At 35.4% G+C, this 17,880-nt stretch overlaps 1 protein-coding gene and 1 long non-coding RNA gene across 5 annotated transcripts; one reads left to right on the forward strand and one right to left on the reverse strand.

The window, feature by feature from the left end:
• Window positions 1-410: 410 nt before the first annotated feature.
• On the reverse strand, window positions 411-1,422 carry LOC126871197 (uncharacterized). Its single transcript, XR_007691556.1, has 3 exons — window positions 1,275-1,422; window positions 601-723; window positions 411-492 (listed from the first exon to the last, which is right to left on the reverse strand). It is a non-coding gene; the product is annotated as an uncharacterized LOC126871197 (long non-coding RNA).
• LOC126871182 (N-acetylgalactosamine kinase) lies at window positions 411-13,081 on the forward strand. Of its 4 annotated transcripts, none has more exons than XM_050629703.1 (10): window positions 411-516; window positions 2,762-2,924; window positions 3,123-3,290; window positions 5,718-5,925; window positions 8,753-8,861; window positions 8,926-9,125; window positions 9,707-9,847; window positions 10,081-10,195; window positions 11,356-11,560; window positions 12,587-13,081. In XM_050629703.1, the coding sequence occupies exons 2-10, from the start codon at window positions 2,764-2,766 to the stop codon at window positions 12,750-12,752; spliced, it is 1,473 nt and encodes a 490-aa protein (XP_050485660.1). In that variant the 5' UTR covers window positions 411-516; window positions 2,762-2,763; the 3' UTR covers window positions 12,753-13,081. The 4 variants fall into 4 exon arrangements, with proteins under 4 accessions (XP_050485660.1, XP_050485650.1, XP_050485633.1 ...); XM_050629693.1 differs by lacking the exon at window positions 411-516 and adding an exon at window positions 1,509-1,667; XM_050629676.1 differs by lacking the exon at window positions 411-516 and adding an exon at window positions 2,355-2,526.
• The last annotated feature ends 4,799 nt before the right edge of the window (window positions 13,082-17,880 follow it).

Below are 17,880 nucleotides of genomic sequence, written 5' to 3' on the forward strand. Positions count from 1 at the left end.
ATCCGTTAGTAGCGTTGTGATGTAATTCTATGCCAAGTCGGTAACGTCAAAAATGATGTAAAACTGATAAAGGAATCCTTCAATCATGTAACAGAAAAATGTAGAACCTTAATTTTATGCTACGATTCATCCATATTTATTTTCATCTTACAAAAATGTACTTGTATGTATTTATTATACTGTTAACTTTTAATGTTACATAAACCAGTGAACTACTATTAATCTATAACTCTAACAATTATGTTGATGAGCAGCTTTTGTTTCGAAAATCTAATAGTACTAATAGTATACCATAGTATTACAGTATTCGATTTAAAAACAGATTTGAATTACCCGCCATGACACCATGCACCACGTACAGTTATTTGTGGTCACATGATCGTGGTAGTGCCTGTGGTCACATGCTAGTGGCGACACTTACGGCAACACTTTGTACCTTAATCAACCAACGATTAAGCCACTACGATACATGACAAATTGCCGTTTTGGAAACTAAAACAGTGGGTATAATAACAGGTACGTGTGTTTTATTATTCCCATTCATATCGGTATTTTCATTTGGAATTCTGTTATAAGAACATATTGTACCATTCTGCTTACATCATTCTACGAAAAGCTGATGCAGCAGCGACCGGCACTATATCATTTACAAATACGTAGAACCATATGTATGATATCTACAGATACATACATACGCTCATAAATCTTTTCTTAATGCAAACACTGAAAAAAATACATCGGGTGATTTTTAAATCAGCATATAATAATTATTTTGCCAACGTTACATATTACATCTACGCGGAATAATGAATTATTTTATAATGCTATGTGTTTCGGTCAACGCACTAGATACTGGATAGTGGTGCCTTTCGTAGAATAAGCGAAAACTACTATCAACGTCCTACGGTTAATCAAAGTTAAACCGATAATGAAGATCAATTATAGATTCATTAGATTCATATTCAATAATTTTGTCGTCGAACATAAATATCACAGAAATTTTAGTAGCATCATATTAATTAATAACAAGATTTACTGAGAATTAATAATAAATCTCTTGCATATTGGCTGCGGATTAAATATAAAAGATGGCTTGAATCAGGAATATTTTACTGCTGTGAATAAACATTGATATACCAACGAAATTGGTTATGATAAGTACGTAGCGCGGAAACTCTGTTTCACCAAGCACTTCAAAAAAGTGGTGGAGATGGCGTACATTAAAATATAAAGCAAATTTCTGTAAACCTCTCAGAGAAAAGTGCACTACTTACATTACGCGTTGAAGTATCAATTAATTAATTTATCGCTAGATCGCCACACGTATCAGCTGCTTCGTAAAATATCGTACATACAATCTTTTACTGTACTATTCATAGATTTGAAACGTAGATAACTGAATAACGTCACACATGCAATAACGCTGATCTTACGCTACACGAAAACACACGAAGCAAGCCGAATCCTGTCGATCGTTCGCTTTAAATTTATCATTTAACTTTTGACGTAGTACTGTGCTTGCGTCGATCAGATCCCTTGATGTTCGAACAGGTTAAATATATCGAACTCTCGTGACTCGATCTTTTAGACTTCCTTCGATATCTGGTGCCACGCCATATGCAATTAGGAAAACATTGAAGCTTGCTATGCAGGACACGATAATTTAGGTAATTTAATTTTATCAATTTTCTCATGGATATGTATAAAATTTTAAGTAAATCGGATAATTTTTGTAGAAATTATGAAACATTGATTACAATAATGTACCGAAATAGAATCACAAAAATATTCCAACAAATGTTTTGTGCAAAAACTGTAAGCATTAGCAGTTAGTCATTCAATTGACGTAGAACATCGTATAGTGAGTTTCAATGTTATCAAATCGGACAACTCATACGGAAAGTGGATATTAAAAATAAGCTATATAAATTTTAAAGTCGATTCATTAAATAGATTGACAGAACAGAGTGGTTTAAAAATTGAATGCATTTTGTAATTTCTGTTCGATAAAGAAGAGACACGGAGATGTTTGCATACGTTTATGCTTCTAAAATGCTTCTGCAGTAACGATTACTTTGCTCTAGTAAGTTGGGAACGTAGTTATTGTTAACCGAGTACGTGGATGATTAAATTATAAATAAATTGTTCTCCTCCATAGCTTGTAGTTGGCAATAGAAAGAAATTATGAACATCATTTTTAACAAATTTACATGTTTCTTCAATATTTCGACATAATGTACGGAAAATTATGAATATGTATGAAGGATCCAAATATCCACTTTATGTTTGAAACTGATAGATCACGTTGAATTTTCCAAATGTTTACGTAATTTAACCTCGATAAAATAAACCTTCGCCAACGGATTATGATGGCTTTTGGTGTCATGTTTTCACAGCTTAGGAGGACAGATAGAGCAGCACAACGAGCTCGCCATCTTCTGCGACAGCGTAATTACATTAATGGCGGAGTGACCTCGTTCACCATTTTCATCCGTGATGATATTGTTCAGGATGCAATCCGTTTCGGTAGAAATTTTCACATGAAATTTCGGATTTGTTCATACGACCGATGCTCGATCGAGTAGTCGACAAATCGACTTTTTTGCTGCGATCATAAAACTCCTATTCCCAGTTTTCCTCCAGCGTCTCTCGGCAACAAAGCAATGAAACTTCACCGGAAACGAAACACTTTTTAGCAAACACGTGTGCGTCGTTCCATATATAGTTCATATTGTGAAATCATTCTATGAATTTGTTTCAGACATGTCGCACAATACGAGTAGGGAATGCAGCGTGGAATCGGAAGAACGAGTTCCCATTTTGCAACCAGATGAGAAACTATCGAACAGACTGAATATTTTGACTGATCATTTTCAGTCGACGTACAATGTCAAACCTTCGTTTTTCGTCAGAGTTCCGGGAAGGTAAATTTTGTAATTTTACAATCAATAATTTATATGTTAATTAAGATGAAATTATCTGCAAATTGTAAAATATACGTTGTAAGCAATGTATTAATGGCGAAGCAAAGTTATTTTCTCTGTCGTTTCAATAGATAATTGCAGAGATATCGAACTTCCATTTCTCCAAGTAATTGCGGTTATTTTGATCATCTGCCGTAGAGTTAATTTAATTGGCGAACACATCGATTACTGTGGATATGCTGTTTGCCCGATGGCCATTGAACAAGATATACTCGTTGCTGTAGCACTCTCGAAGGGCAATGACATTCGTCTTACAAATATAGACCCGAAATACAAATATTTCCAGTGCAATTTCAAAGACGTTAGGTGAGTAAAGATCGTGATGTATCCATCAAAAGAAATTTCAATTGAAAGTCTAAAAAAATCTTATGTACCATAAAAGTTTTGAAGGTCTATCTTATTTTACTTAGAATATTGTAATAAGTGACGCAAGTTTCTTGAGTTTCCCTGTATTTTCTATTTTTACTGCAAGCGAACAACCTGATATATCGCAACGTGTAATCTCAAAGTGCAATTTGTATACACATGGATCCATTAGCAAGAAATATCGCGATTCTCTACTACGAAAGACAAACTTATTATATCGCAAGCTTTCAAGGCTGTAAGTAATTGAAGTGTTTTGCTATATATTCCGCTTCCGGAAACACGATTTAGGGTCGAGTTGCAAATTTACCGCTTTTCCCCCTGAGTTTCCTACTTAATGTGAACACGTAAAGAATACTTTAAGTGGGGATATACATAAAAGAAACACCGACTTCTGACAAAATGTTCACTCAAATCGATTACTGTGTCTGGTATCACGATTTTATAAACTAAGAGTTAGAAACATTACCGGAGTAACAAAAAAAAATTTCAAATTATTCTAAGCACAGATCGAAATATCAATTACGCACTCTCATTCCGCTATTGCTTTGCGAATTGCCGAATGAATACTTGCCACGGTGTAATACAAAATTCCGTACACAGCTTCAGAATGGAATTTCATCGTAAGAAATTTCCGCGGGGTATTTCTCGCGAGGACAAAAATAAATGGCATTCGGTCGGACGTGAAACTAATTTGCCGGAAAGGTAGAGAACGTGGCTACGTTGGATTAAAGAGGCCGCAATAAAATGAAAGGTAGGACGATAAAGCCGACCACGTAATTTCATTAGCTGCATCGTGTTTAGCGACCGTCAATTGAAAATCTCCGCTGCCCTCGAAGATGTTTCCGGATAATCGCGACGGTTAGACAAGCTCGCAGGACATGTCTTCGATCGCTGATCGAACAGCGAAATTATTAAACGGAATACGATCGGAATAGATTCGGTGGACCGCCAAGGTGCTATTGGAACGAACGGTGAAAGACCAGAAATGCACAAATGGATGAATCGTAAAGCGATACCCGAATAAAATTTCCAGTTTTATTCGACTCTCTTGAACGAAAATCATGACTTTGTAGAATATTAAGGTCGTATCTTTATTTTTGTATTTACAATAATGAAAGTGCTTGGTAAATGAAACCAAACATTTTATACACAAGGTTAAAATGTAAAAATTGTCAGAAACATCTCTTAGCATTTTATTTCTCTTAGCAATTTATTTCTAAAAAGCGGTGAGCGATATATATGTTTGCATCCGTAAATATCAAGAGGGAAATATTTGTGAAATATGACGAGTTCCATAAAACGGTCGAAAGGGTTCAAGGCTGTTATGTATTACATATGTAGGAATTGTTGCCGGTTATCTGTAGTTGTTTCTCTGTATTACCCGTGAAAATACAATTGTTTGAGCAAATTGAAGTCCTTGTAACTCATCAACGATGGGGCCGATATTTTAAATTTTAGGTCTTCTAAGTCGCATAAGAGCACAATTTGTTTTACGATCATTATAAAATAAAATATTAGTTATTATAACTTAAGAATGGTTACAAAATTGTGTTGACATAAAAACATACTTCTACGCGAATTAAAGAACATAAATCATTCGTGGAAATTGTTTCTGCGGTTCGTAACAGGAGAAAATATCTTTTCTGTTAACGCAACGTCGTATATTTCACTGTAATGACATGAAATTTGAATGTATGTAATGAGATTTAGAAAAAGGAAGCAACCGACCGCAACTTGTTGTAGTCTTTGATTAATCTTTGTGTCACCGTTAAGCATCCAGGAAAAGCACCTTTCGCATATAATAACCACGGTTTTCCGAGCCAAAGGAAAAAGATGAAGTTCGTCGTAATTTAAACAAAAAGAGGATAATAACATGAAGCTGAGAAATTCTCTCATTTTTATGGTGCAGATTTTGTTATCCTTTATTATCTTTTTCAACCCTTATGAATATGTCATGGAAATATGTATGCAGAAATCCGTGAGATTTGCAAACATTGCTGTAAAAGGAACTAATCCTCGCGAAAAAAATAAATGTAAAATTTGGCAGTGCAAAAGTAGCAGTAAAAAGCACCGGGAAAATATCTAAACGTATTTCATCCTGCAGTAGAGAATTATTACAGTAAAATTAACATTAAAAAATCTAGCACGAAATATTATTAAACAACAATGTTTTAAATATATTTCATTTGTTATCTGTAAGGTTTCCGATATAAATTTTTTAATATTGATTTTGTAAAAAAAACTTTCCATGTTTTTTATACTGCAGCATTTTTTTATCTAATTTATCCAAAGAAGAAAATACCTTAGAAATGGGTGAAGCTATAAGATAACTGTGAGAAGAGAAATAAATTCACATTTTCTGCGTAGTGTTTGCATCAAGGACGCCGGCAGTGGTCCAGACTGGTACAAATATTTCCTCTGCGGTGTGAAAGGAGCTCTTGAAGTGATCCCAGAGGAATGTGCACCTTCGGGAATCTTGGCTGCAGTTTGGGGTAACATTCCTCCTAATTCAGGGCTCTCGAGCTCTAGCGCGCTAGTTTCTGCCGCTGTTCTTGTGACTGTGCATATAAGCCAGGTGAGTGCTCTTTTCAGCTATTCCAATTTTTGTGTGATATTTCTATATATTTACAAATTACGTTCTCTTATTTCATTCGAACGAGAACCACTAAAAAGTTAAAAATATATTTGTAATGTAGGTACAATGAAAGTATGTTTAACTTGTATAAATTGGAACGAACATCGTTGAAACTTTGTAAAGAAGAGTATATTCTAAGTAAGTTTCGAAATGAAATGGCTGGAAAAGATTTTGGCGGAATTTGTAGGAAAAAGTTATATCTCAAGCTTATCCTATCGATTCTTTCCAATAATACTTAGCGCAATAATAGACAAAACGTATTATTGCTTTCATAACAATTTTATTCCAATACTGGAGAATATATTTCGAAAGTTTTGTATATTTTTTCTACTAACTATAGCATACATCACTACTAAAATTCTCATTTATCTGTACAAATAATTCAAGACTCTGGTTAATTACGTAATAACCTTAACTAAAGAACAATGCTATCAACATTTTCATCGTCGTCCATAATAATAATTCTTCGAATAATTTTGTTCTTCTAAATTTAATCCTGACGTTGATATCAATTTAGAAAATGCTAAAAATATTTCTCACATCTCACAGTGGAGTAATCCACTTTTAGGATGACCTAAGTTGCGTTCAATATCATGCATCCAAAATATCCTTTATGAAAGATTTATAGAGGTAGACAATCTGTTTCGCTTTATATCGGAAATATCCGTGTAAAATTTTTATCTGATCCAAAAGTAAACAACACGATAGATGTAGGAGATGATTTACTTAACGTTTTATAGTCTGCATTCAGAATTAATAAACACTTGTTAGCTAACACGAAATTGTGTGGACATAACGAGAATATAAACCATGTTTGTTATACATAAATATCTAATCTGCATTCTTGTTAGAACAATTCAAACGTTGATATGAAACAGACGATAATTACACGTCTCTAGGGATAGCTCGTGTATGAAATTTACGTAGAGAAGAGGAACAATTATAATCGATGTTTCACATCCGAAAATGCAAAATGCAGATAATAGACGATTTATAGAAAAGATTTATATTAACAAATTCTTTAATTCTGGAATGCATCAAAAGTAAGTAAGAGGCGAAACAAATAATAAATATTTATATAGTACAGGAAAAAATACCCATGAAATATAAATATGACAAAAGGAAAAGCCTTCAGAGCGAGGGATGTTTAGCGAAAAAGTAAAGAACGTTGAGCCTGAGTGCTTCGAGGCCGAGAATCGCAATTTGTAAAGCTACGTGATTAACAGGCTGCACGGGGTATCAGTGTCACGTTCCGGATGCAGCCGGTTCGTTATGATTAAATCACGTATACATGCGCGCAAAGTTATCCCGACGCGTTGTCGCTGCAATGGTTTTGCTTATAGACATGGTGGAAAAAGAGGACATTTCGGTCCGCCTTCGTACAAGAGATAAGTAAAATCTCATTGTTCTACTCCCTCGTTGCCAAGAGGCAACATCATTCTTTTCCCTTAGTCTTTCTCTTTCCTACTTGCTCATCCTTCCTCTATGTCTCCAGACTTGCAAGATCGATGAGAAAACTTCTCTGGACCCTAATGTCTCTTTCAACGAAGTCATGAGCGCGAGGCGCTCACTGACCTCCAAGATTATGCGTGCAGTGTCTCCGAAAGGAATGTCTCAAGAATGTCTGGTATCTTCTGGCCCATTACCCGCGCTTCCGTTGCCACAAACGCATGTCATATTTACGGATTGTTTTACATATGACTACTAGAACTCTGCGCTACGAAATCGATTCCCTAATACATACCATCATATTTGAACGATATTGCCGATACCGCCGGTAGATATTGCGAATGTGAGCAAACTGAATTGCTAGGGCTCTGCGTTGCCAATAAATCGAATACGCTTTGATTTCCGTCAAAGAGGATTTAGAAAATTGAGTAGTTTTTATACGGAATTCCTTTGATTTCTCCCGTACGTGTTTCACCATATACGTATGATAACTGTAATAGCGACTATAAAAAAGTCCGCAAAAAAAAAATTTCACAGTGTTGAAAAGTTCGTTCAATGAAAGGAATTTCGTTTCGTTCTTTCATCACTGAAAAAAGGTTCTCCTTTGAATGGTTGGAAATTGAAAGTGCCACTGACAACTACAGATTCGATTCGTCCTCTGTTTCAGCGTCGATTACCCAGACGATAGAAACTCGTAAAAAAGTAGAATCAAACACGAAAATCTCTGTATTATTATTTATCTTGATATTTCCATGATATTATTCTTTTTTATTTTCCTGGATACTCGTGGATCTTATCTTAAAGGTGAAAGCAAACTTAATTAGCGATCCGCCGTGTAAATTTCAACCGGCAAGAATAGGACAAGTTTGCTCTTTCAGTCGAAACAGTCCTGGATTTCTCTGTCATTTCCGCAATTACAAGGTGTATTTAGGCCGCAGTGCAGTTCAACAGGCTTTCACGCGGGCACCCGCCGATGCCCGCGGGCAGAGCTGAGGGCAATCTCGGCAATCTAACGATGTCACATACATTAAAGCAGAGTAGGAGATAGACACTTGCGGTAGGGCTATAGGCTAGTCGTTTAGCGATTGTTGTTAACCGTTTCCTTCCGAAACACAATTCTCCTTTTTAAGATAGACGGTTGTTATTAAAAACCCAATACCTAAGCCTAATACCTACCAGTACGGACAATGATTAAGTAGCACTGGTTTAGGAAATATTTTCAAAGTTCAGAGATATTTACTTTCGTGTTCTTCGTGCAATGGGTGCGAATTAAAAACAACATAACGACTTTCAAACAACAAAATCGTTTCTATTACAGTACCAATTGCCGAAACGCGAGTTGGCTACCATCAGCGCCAGCGCTGAGAGATATATCGGCACTCAGGGTGGCGGAATGGATCAAGCGATCGCGTTCCTCGGAAAGGCAGGTAACTGTTTCTTCATTTCCAGAGGAAATCGTTGATAGCTTGATTGTTATTGTGTAATTTACAGCTATGAATATATTTATACTAATACCTATTAATACCCACGAAGGTTCTGCAATGCTAATCGAGTTCAACCCCTTGCGTGGTACCGACGTCACGTTACCGAAAACCGCAGTGTTCGTAATAGCGCACAGTCAGGCTTGTCACAACAAAGCCTCCACAACGGATTATAATCTAAGAGTTGCGGAATGTCGATTGGCAGCGCAGGTAACGTGCCATCTACAGTTGTGGATTTGAATAATGATTAATTATCGCTTTGTTGAAACAGACAGATTTACATGTTATTAATTAATGACGAAACTGATTAAATTACCACGAATTGAATGCTATAGAAATAATCAATATTTTGATGTTAAAAATAAAGTAATTAATACAGTGGTAATAATGAATGATTATAGAGGGAATACAGAGGCATTTGAAAATGCATTCGCTTGATATATTTATTGATTTCGGATGACAATAAACACTCGAAGATTCGTTCGAACATAGTTTCAAAGGAATTAATAAGATTTCGTCTCAATCAAGATTTATAATTGTTAAGCAACTTCAAGCGATGTGCTACGCGTGACTTGTCTTTTCGTCAGTGATAATATCAAAATTACAAGAACAGTCTAAATTGTTTTTATATTTTTATATTAATCCTTTATGTATCTCTCTCTCTCTCTCTCTCTCTCTCTCTCTCTCTCTCTCTCTCTCTCAGTTTGTGAAAAAGTTTCTGATATTTCTACTTAAAAAATTTTGAGAGATCTGACTTTCTTCTAAGCAAAGCTATCACATACGTTTTATAGATGATAGCAAAGAAACGGAACAAACCTTGGGAACGTGTACAAAGATTAATCGATGTCCAAGAAAGTCTTGGTATGAGTGAAGATGAAATGGTCTCTGTTGTAACAACCGACCTCCAAGAAGAGCCATATACTTTGAACGAGGTATGCAATTGACATAACAGAGATAATGATAATATCGAATCGATGTTTAAACGTTATGCCATTAGAACAACTTTACCGGCGCTAAAAAAAAATATAGTAGACATAAGATATCATATCGATTGCTTCTTATTCTTTTAAAATTCATTAAACTTTTTATGACGGTTAAAACAAATATTTTTCAAATCAGCGATTTTTTAGTTCAGTATTGATAGCTATATACGTTGCTTTTCTAGATCAGCAAGAACCTCGACACGACAAACGAGAGGCTCCGAGAAATATCGTTGGTGCAATCCTTTGGCGATGCGCAACCTTTTAAACTGAAGCAGCGTGCCCTCCATGTGTATCAAGGTGACAAAGTCTATGATAAAATTGTTGCGTGCTGGTTAGAAAATATATAGAATATTTTTCCTTTCCGCTTCCTGATGAAACTCATATTTATTAGTTTGAAAAGATTCCAAAAGAACTTTCTCTTGGCAAACAACGCCTTATTTATACCATAATATTTCTTAGGAAAATTCTCGCTTAATTTCAACTGCATTTTCAGCGGAATAATTCATACATGCAAATTCCGCTTATTTATCGAGGAAATAATTTAACATTGCTCATAAATGATGAAAGAGTTTCAAATATTAGATCTCGCTCAAATCTAGAAAACTCTGTCAGCCTTTAGTTTTTGCGAAGTTAGTGAAAACAAACAAACAGCAAACAGTGAGATTACACTGCTTGTGCTTACCAAGGGATCAAAAAATTTTTAGTCCAGCTGGGAGAAACAGTATCACTCGTATGCATTTCTTGCTGAAGCGATAAATTTTCACGACAGTTTATCGATTGTGACCGCCATTTATTTGCAACCAACCGTATTCGGCTCAAGCCATAGAATTTATTGGCCTGGAAACCCAACGAAAACCACGCGGAAAACCTTTTGTCCAGTATCCGTCCAGATTTTTTGCCCACAGATTTCGTTCATCCAACGATCAACGTTAGCTGTCGCTAGCTGAGGGGCAAATTTCTTTTTGAATGCCAACAAACAAACAGATAGAAAGCACAATCAAAAACAAAACCAAATATCATGAAACATCGTACCGTACTAAATTGAATGACTAAAATTAAGTCAAAAATTAAGTCGTCTTGCTTCCAGTAGAAAATTTTCATGAAAATTCCAGGGTATTTCCACTGGAATTAGATTCGTTACGTCGCTCGTTACTCTCGTATGAATAATGGCGTTGCTCTTTATCGTGATATTTCGAACGAGTGAATTTCATACGTTCACCGCGAATATAATAATGGAAGCAATGCCGATACGACACACCAGTCTCATTATGTTTCCCTAAACAACTTGTGCTCACGAAGCACACAATATAACACGCTCTAGTAACGTGTACTCTCGACTACGAATACACATGCACAGCCTATCTATCATCTGGACTATCATCCATTTGTATTCATTATTGGCACGATTATTAAATTTCAATCAATTGAACCACCATATGATTTCGTACGCATTTTAGAGGCAGCCAGAGTGGTCAAATTCCAGCGTATCAGTGAGGAAAGTGCCATTACAGAAGACGAGAAGCTACGACAGTTAGGCAACCTAATGTCCAACAGCCACGCCAGCCTGCGCAAACTATACGAGTGCAGCCATCCCAACGTTGACTCGCTCGTCGACAAAGCTATGGCATGCGATGCATTCGGAGCAAGACTCACGGGAGCTGGGTAAGAGGAACTTTGAACTCGGATAACAGTCGCGTCATGTGTACCAGTTGTAAATGAAATTTTAGCATATAGAATGGTAGATACGATACGTCTTATATGTACTATTCATGGCGGTTAAATTGGATGATCAAAGAAAATGAAACCAAGAAGACAGTTCAAAGTTACATGTCGAATTTATGAGCTCGGATAACATCAGATAGGAGTCGAGAATTATTTTTCATGACTTTAAATTGAAGAGATTGTGGATCTATAAATAGATATTGAATTTTCATTGAAACTTCATAATTTTAGTACCAATTTTGGGGTTCTTTTATTTAATATTCTCCGTTCCTGCTTGTTCGATTTTTTAACTGAGTGATGACCATTAAAAGTTCGTGGCACACCTTAAAACTCTATCAGTTATGAACTTCATTATAACCCACGAGTTCCATCCACGATAACCACACTTTTGCCAATTGAAATGGGAACGCAATCAAATAAAAGAAAATGAGTCCAGAAACCGACTCGGAAGAATGGGTTAATCGTTTTGCAATGAAAATCTAATGAATTTCTCTATATCGGAGAGCACTTAAATGACTTTAAAAGACTATTACATTTTTGTGCAGAATAAAAGCAAATTCTCTTTCGCGTGCATTTTATCTACATCAAACTTCTTTTCCTAATATTTTTTTTAAATTCTTTTTTAAGAAAAAAAGGATATAAGGTCTTGATGACATTAACTTTTGATGAAATGACATAAACTTACGGTGTCGAATATACACCTCGATAAAAAAAATCGATTCATGGGTGTGTTTGCCAACGTAGTGTGTTTCAAAGAAATTACTTTAACAACGCGATGGCACGCAACCCGAGCGCAAATTATGGAACATCCAATGTTATTGACAATATTTTGACGTACAAATTCGTTGATTATTGAGAACGAGTTTCACGTTGCAATTTCATTTTACATCAATTTCATCGCACATATTGTAAAATACATGGTGAGATTAATAAAATGACACGATCGTGTAATTTGATTTTACATAGGTGGGGTGGTTGCATAGTGGCCATCACAACGAAAAACAAGGTTTCTCAATTTGTGGATAAGCTGAAAAAGGAGATCGGCCGATATGAGATAAAAGACGAGTTCAAGCTGGGCGATCTGGTCTTTCCGACGGAACCGAATCAGGGTGCTGCAATTTATACAACCTAGTTGTCTTTTCCCATTTTTTTTTTCCACATTCTTCTTACATTCCATAAGTCATTGACTATCTATTTACCAAACGTTCTCCTAATTATCTCTGCGATCATGTAATAGTACATGAACAAGGAATGGATAAATTCAGTGTCAGGATAATCTGTATCCTGTGTATCGTATGTGAATAGTGCTTACTATCTGTCGATTATGATCCATGATGCCTTCTCGCGGCTAATGGTACACCAATAATTAACGAAATTTATATGACAGATATATGAAATTTTAATATTTTATAAGTTTATAAGAAATAATATGAAATATACAAACGGAAGATTATACAAATATTTAAATGTGTCTTTAAAAAAGCTTCCCCTTAAAAAGCAGTGCCAATATAAATGCAACAAGATGCAATTTGTCCGTAATCCTGAAGCCTTTCCCTCAATTCCTCATGATTAAATGCATTAGTGACGACGGAATATTTCGTGTCATCCCAAACTGATTTACGACCGGTAAGATGAAAGGGATGAAGCAGAAAATTAAGGATTTGGTAGGCTTTCCGCAGAAGCTTCTCTATTTTCGAGGACTAGTCTCGTTGGTCGGAAGATCTGATAGTCATTAACGATCAACACCGGAACTACGTAGCAAATGGATCGTCTGCGTCAGCCATTCTAAAACTTTATCAAAGTTGAATTCGAAAGGATAAAGCGGTGAATAAATGGAATTTGTCAAGAGAAAATTTCCATTCGACCCAGATTTTCGCCTAAAGACGTTCTTATGTACTTCGGTCTTGGGAATTCTATCACAGACATGGAAATTAGAGAAGGACAGCGGGTGTACAAGGAAGTCAGGTGTAACTGATTGCGAATTTGTTCAAGTTTCTCCGTGGTACATGGTTCATTGTGTTAGTGTGAGAAACGGTATTAAATTTGAAGTGCCACGAAGCCCATCGAGGGATGGTCTTCATTGAAAGATACTTAAATTTTCTAGAAAATATTTATACCTTCTTTATATTTATACTTCCTTTTCCTTTCTTTCTAGATTGTTCCGTAGAAAATATTTAAGAAAATAAGAAGGACAAAATTGCAAATCGAGAATTCACACGTGAAAGTACTTTTCTTCGTGGGATAGGTCGCTTGATAGCTTAAGTGGACATTGATATTGATTTTCTACCGTCAGTCAATGCTAATAAATTTCTCGATAAGAGAAAAACGTACCAGTCACCGAAAACTAGCTTTATCGTTGGGATCAGCTGCTACGTCCTGTCGATTTAGTTTTCTAGCATGATGAAAAAAAGATTGAATTCAACTTGTACTGTAGTTTCTTTTATCGTAAACTTCTAACAGTACGTTTTACTTTTGATTTAAATATCTCTAGTGTAGTATAGTTTAAAATTTATTACTCCGAAACTTTAAATTACATTCAATATTCAGTTTATCGAATCTTCTTTGCCAGTCGTAAACTAGACAGGTTATTTTCGCAACCAAGCGTGAAATAGCTCATGAATTTCGCATGGAACAACAATAATCGTAAAATATCTCAGATAATAAGTCTAAAACTATACAATATTGCGATACATACACGCAAGAATAATCTTACGAAAACATACAAATGCAGATTCAAAAAATTGCGAAGAATCTGAATATTGTCTTATTACATGGCATCTTTTTCTGCTACAAGCTGACTTATTATTATCACATTCTTCCTCATCTCAGTACCAGTCTCGACAACGAACTTACCTCGCGATTGTTTTAGCCTCTGTCCTTAGCTACGTTTAATTTATTTCGTACCTATTCATGATATCGATTGTTCTTTGTGAAACTGAAAATACAATGCAATGACGGTGCACAATTTGTTGAGATGCAGAACTTCTGTTGGACAGCCATCAGTGTCATGGAAATAATCGTGAAAATAGACATGGAAATAGACATGGAAATAGACATGGAAATAGACGTGGAAATTCCTCCGGTTCTGTAAACAGCAGTGAACCGTGTAAAACAAATCAGTATATATTAACAGAGTAGAAAAGACCGACAAACCGAGAAAATACGTGAAACCGAGAGCCTTATTAGAATCCTCGAAATTTATTTACGCTGCGGTTGTGTGGACAACGACTCCGACACCTTCGTACTCATCGTTGTATCGATCAATAAATATTTAAAACTATATTCAGCATTCTTCATTTTGATACTACTAAACTAAATCCACGGTATATGTAAATCTAATCTAAACTATCTAATCTAAAACTATCCATGTAATCCCAACTAAAGTTTTCTACCCTTATCATATCAAGTTAGTATACATTTTGACGTCTATCCTATATTTATTCAGTAGTAATTTCTCTAAAATTGTTCTTGCTGATTAACTGTCTATTATGGACGTTTCTGATTTCAAGTACTTTTCCCAACAATGTCCATCCCAGATCGATGATGGAAAGAGATCTGTCACCATACGATCCCCTTGATAGTATGTTCCTAGGGTGCACCCTACTGTGATGGAATTGAAAGTTTGAAAAATTTCCACATTCAGGAAAACAATAACATCACGAGGACAAAAGCTAGCTTTCCAAGAAAAAGAAATTCTAACAATGAAAATCAATGTAAGGACGAAATCATAGTAACAGCTGAAGAAAAATTCTAGTAGTAAAATAATGTAGCGAAACGATTTCAAAGAAAGAAGTCCAACAATAAAAAGCAGCACGAGATATCAACAAAGAGGGAACAATACCAAAATATAAAACACGTAAAGTTTCTATAGATGAACATACGACGGACAGATTCCAACATTCTCTCGAGCGATTTAGAATTTTTAAATTAAAGAGTGTATATCGAATATCTCAAAATTATTGTTTTAAGTAAAATTGAACTAATTGAAGTTGTAAATGTAAAAATATGCCAAGATATGCACCAATTCAACGTGGCTATCTCTTGAATAAGTTTATGACATCGACAGATATGTATAATGTATATTGCAAAAAATATTATAACTAACTGTATGGGAAGTATTCTATGAGGAAAACTTCTATCTTGAATTGTGTAACAATTTTGCTGCAACCTACTTTACGTACACGTCGCTTATAAAAACTAAATTTACTTCATGTTTTTTTTTTTTTAATAATTATTAGAGCTCTCTATACTATGTTATTCAAAAGCTCTTGAGAATCATTAATTATGCGACGTAGTATATAAATTTCGCTGTCCTCAAGGCTAAATGTGTTTCTAGGTAAAATGTGTACTAAACAAAATGGAAGGGCATTGTGGCTCACTAAATGTTTCTAGACGTGAATTTCCATTCCTTTTCCCATTTCCCTTAAAAGCAAAGCGCGTTACTGGAAAAGGAAAAAATTAAAAAGTTACAGAAAAGCAAAACTCTGTAGGTATCAAGAAGAAAAGATGTCACGTTTCTTTATGCGTTTTATTAGTCTTTATTTCCCTGAGGATGTAACAAATAAGCTTTAAGTGAATGCCACTCAAGCTTTGGCACGATTTCAAAGTAACATGTCTTTCATATTTTTACATTAAAGGCGAAGTCTAGTTTTTTCCTTTAAACGATGGAAAAGATTTATATTATAAACCCGCGAAATATGAAATGTTTTCATTGTTGTTTTAACTTCTGTAATTGGTATTTAAACGATAACAAATAGCTCAGGTTATAAATATCGCACTCATTCCACAAACCCGACGGGAGCCTTCGTTTATTTATTCCACACAAATGACGTGATAAGATGTTATTGGGGTAGACCCTATGGCAGGTCAAGAGGGAGTGAGTCTGGAATTTATTCAGATCCTCTCATATTGGTACACGTATGGTAAAAACACAGGATACCTTCATCCTATTGCATACACACAAATGTCAGCCAAAATGAACGCAAAAAGACTTTTATTTTTGAAAATGCTAAACTGTTTGCAATTATTATTCCACTTACCTATTTATTATTCTGCATTGGGCAGAACATAAATTATGACTCTCCCATTGGGGAATAATTCGATTTAAATCTGCAATCAAAAATATGATATTTATAATTAAATAGTACTGAGAATTCAATTTTAGTAAACGAACGTTTCGCTTTGACTTTATGTTTAACAAAAAAAGCTTAACATGATAGGTTATTAAAAAGGCGCATATAAAAAGCATTTTCTCTCCTTTAAAAAATGGAAACGAATTTTACGTAAACCTAAAACGAGAACGAGATTTATAGCGTAGCAGGAAAATTCTTATTTTATGTGTTGCCAAATTCTCTGAAATGCAGGTAGAAAAGCGGGCTCGCTCCGAAACATTCGGGAAGCAAAAGCGCAAACTCTATACTAATTTGTCCTGCACGCGCTTCGTAATTCTCATTCGTAAAATTCATGGAACAATTACTGGTACAATTATTCCGATGAAAAATTTACAGTTAATGCGAAGTTTGAATAATGGGCGAAAATTGCATTTATTAATGCGCATTTTAATTAATCATAAAGTTAAATGGGAAGAAGGAAATGGTGTTTAATAAGATAAAATGCATTAAATGTAAAATTAAGCATTCTATTCTCGTATTTTATTCTCGTCGTATCCATGTCGCCACTTTTCGCTCGCACTGCTACCAGTACCGCAATTTATACCGCGTTCACACGTCTATGCGATGGAGAACACTATTGTCTACGGTGAGATAACCTTTCTTCGTGAAAACGAATTCTCCTCTACGTCAATGTTCGCGATATAAATTCTACGAAATAGGTTCTGTTGTCTACAGGTGTCCTGATTTATACAGAGCAGCGAAAACCTCGGAACCTTCTTCATCCATTGTAATTGTGGAAGGTACGGGAGCGAAACTCTAAACGTTATGAGCGTTGTCCTATAAATGTTGGATGATCCAGAATATCATTAACCGCTGTTAGTGACTTTAAAAGGGATCACCAGTAGGTATGAATTCTGAATTCTGAAACGGAAAGAAAGTGTGGGAGGTAAAAGTAGTTCAGGATACGTTCAGACAGAGTAATTCATTTTTAATTTGTCCAAACTACCGGTTAGAAATGCCGAATGTTAAAATACACAAAACGCTGGAAACCGAGTTGATTAAATATGCATAAGGCGGAATGCAGTTGAGCTTGGCATAAAATGTAAGGAGGCTCGCGAAACGGCCGATCGTTTCCTTCGTCCGCTTGAG

The sequence above is a fragment of the Bombus huntii genome, chromosome 1 (genome assembly GCF_024542735.1).
Source record: "Bombus huntii isolate Logan2020A chromosome 1, iyBomHunt1.1, whole genome shotgun sequence".
In the NCBI taxonomy this organism is placed as follows: Eukaryota; Metazoa; Arthropoda; class Insecta; order Hymenoptera; family Apidae; genus Bombus; species Bombus huntii.

Excerpts from the sequence above, each read along its gene's own strand:
- LOC126871182 (XM_050629676.1), top strand. The coding sequence starts at position 2,367 with ATGATGGCTTTTGGTGTCATGTTTTCACAGCTTAGGAGGACAGATAGA. Across the intron at positions 2,527-2,761 it reads TCAGGATGCAATCCGTTTCG|ACATGTCGCACAATACGAGT; the intron begins GTAGAAATTTTC and ends AATTTGTTTCAG. Across the intron at positions 8,862-8,925 it reads CGCGTTCCTCGGAAAGGCAG|CTATGAATATATTTATACTA; the intron begins GTAACTGTTTCT and ends TGTAATTTACAG.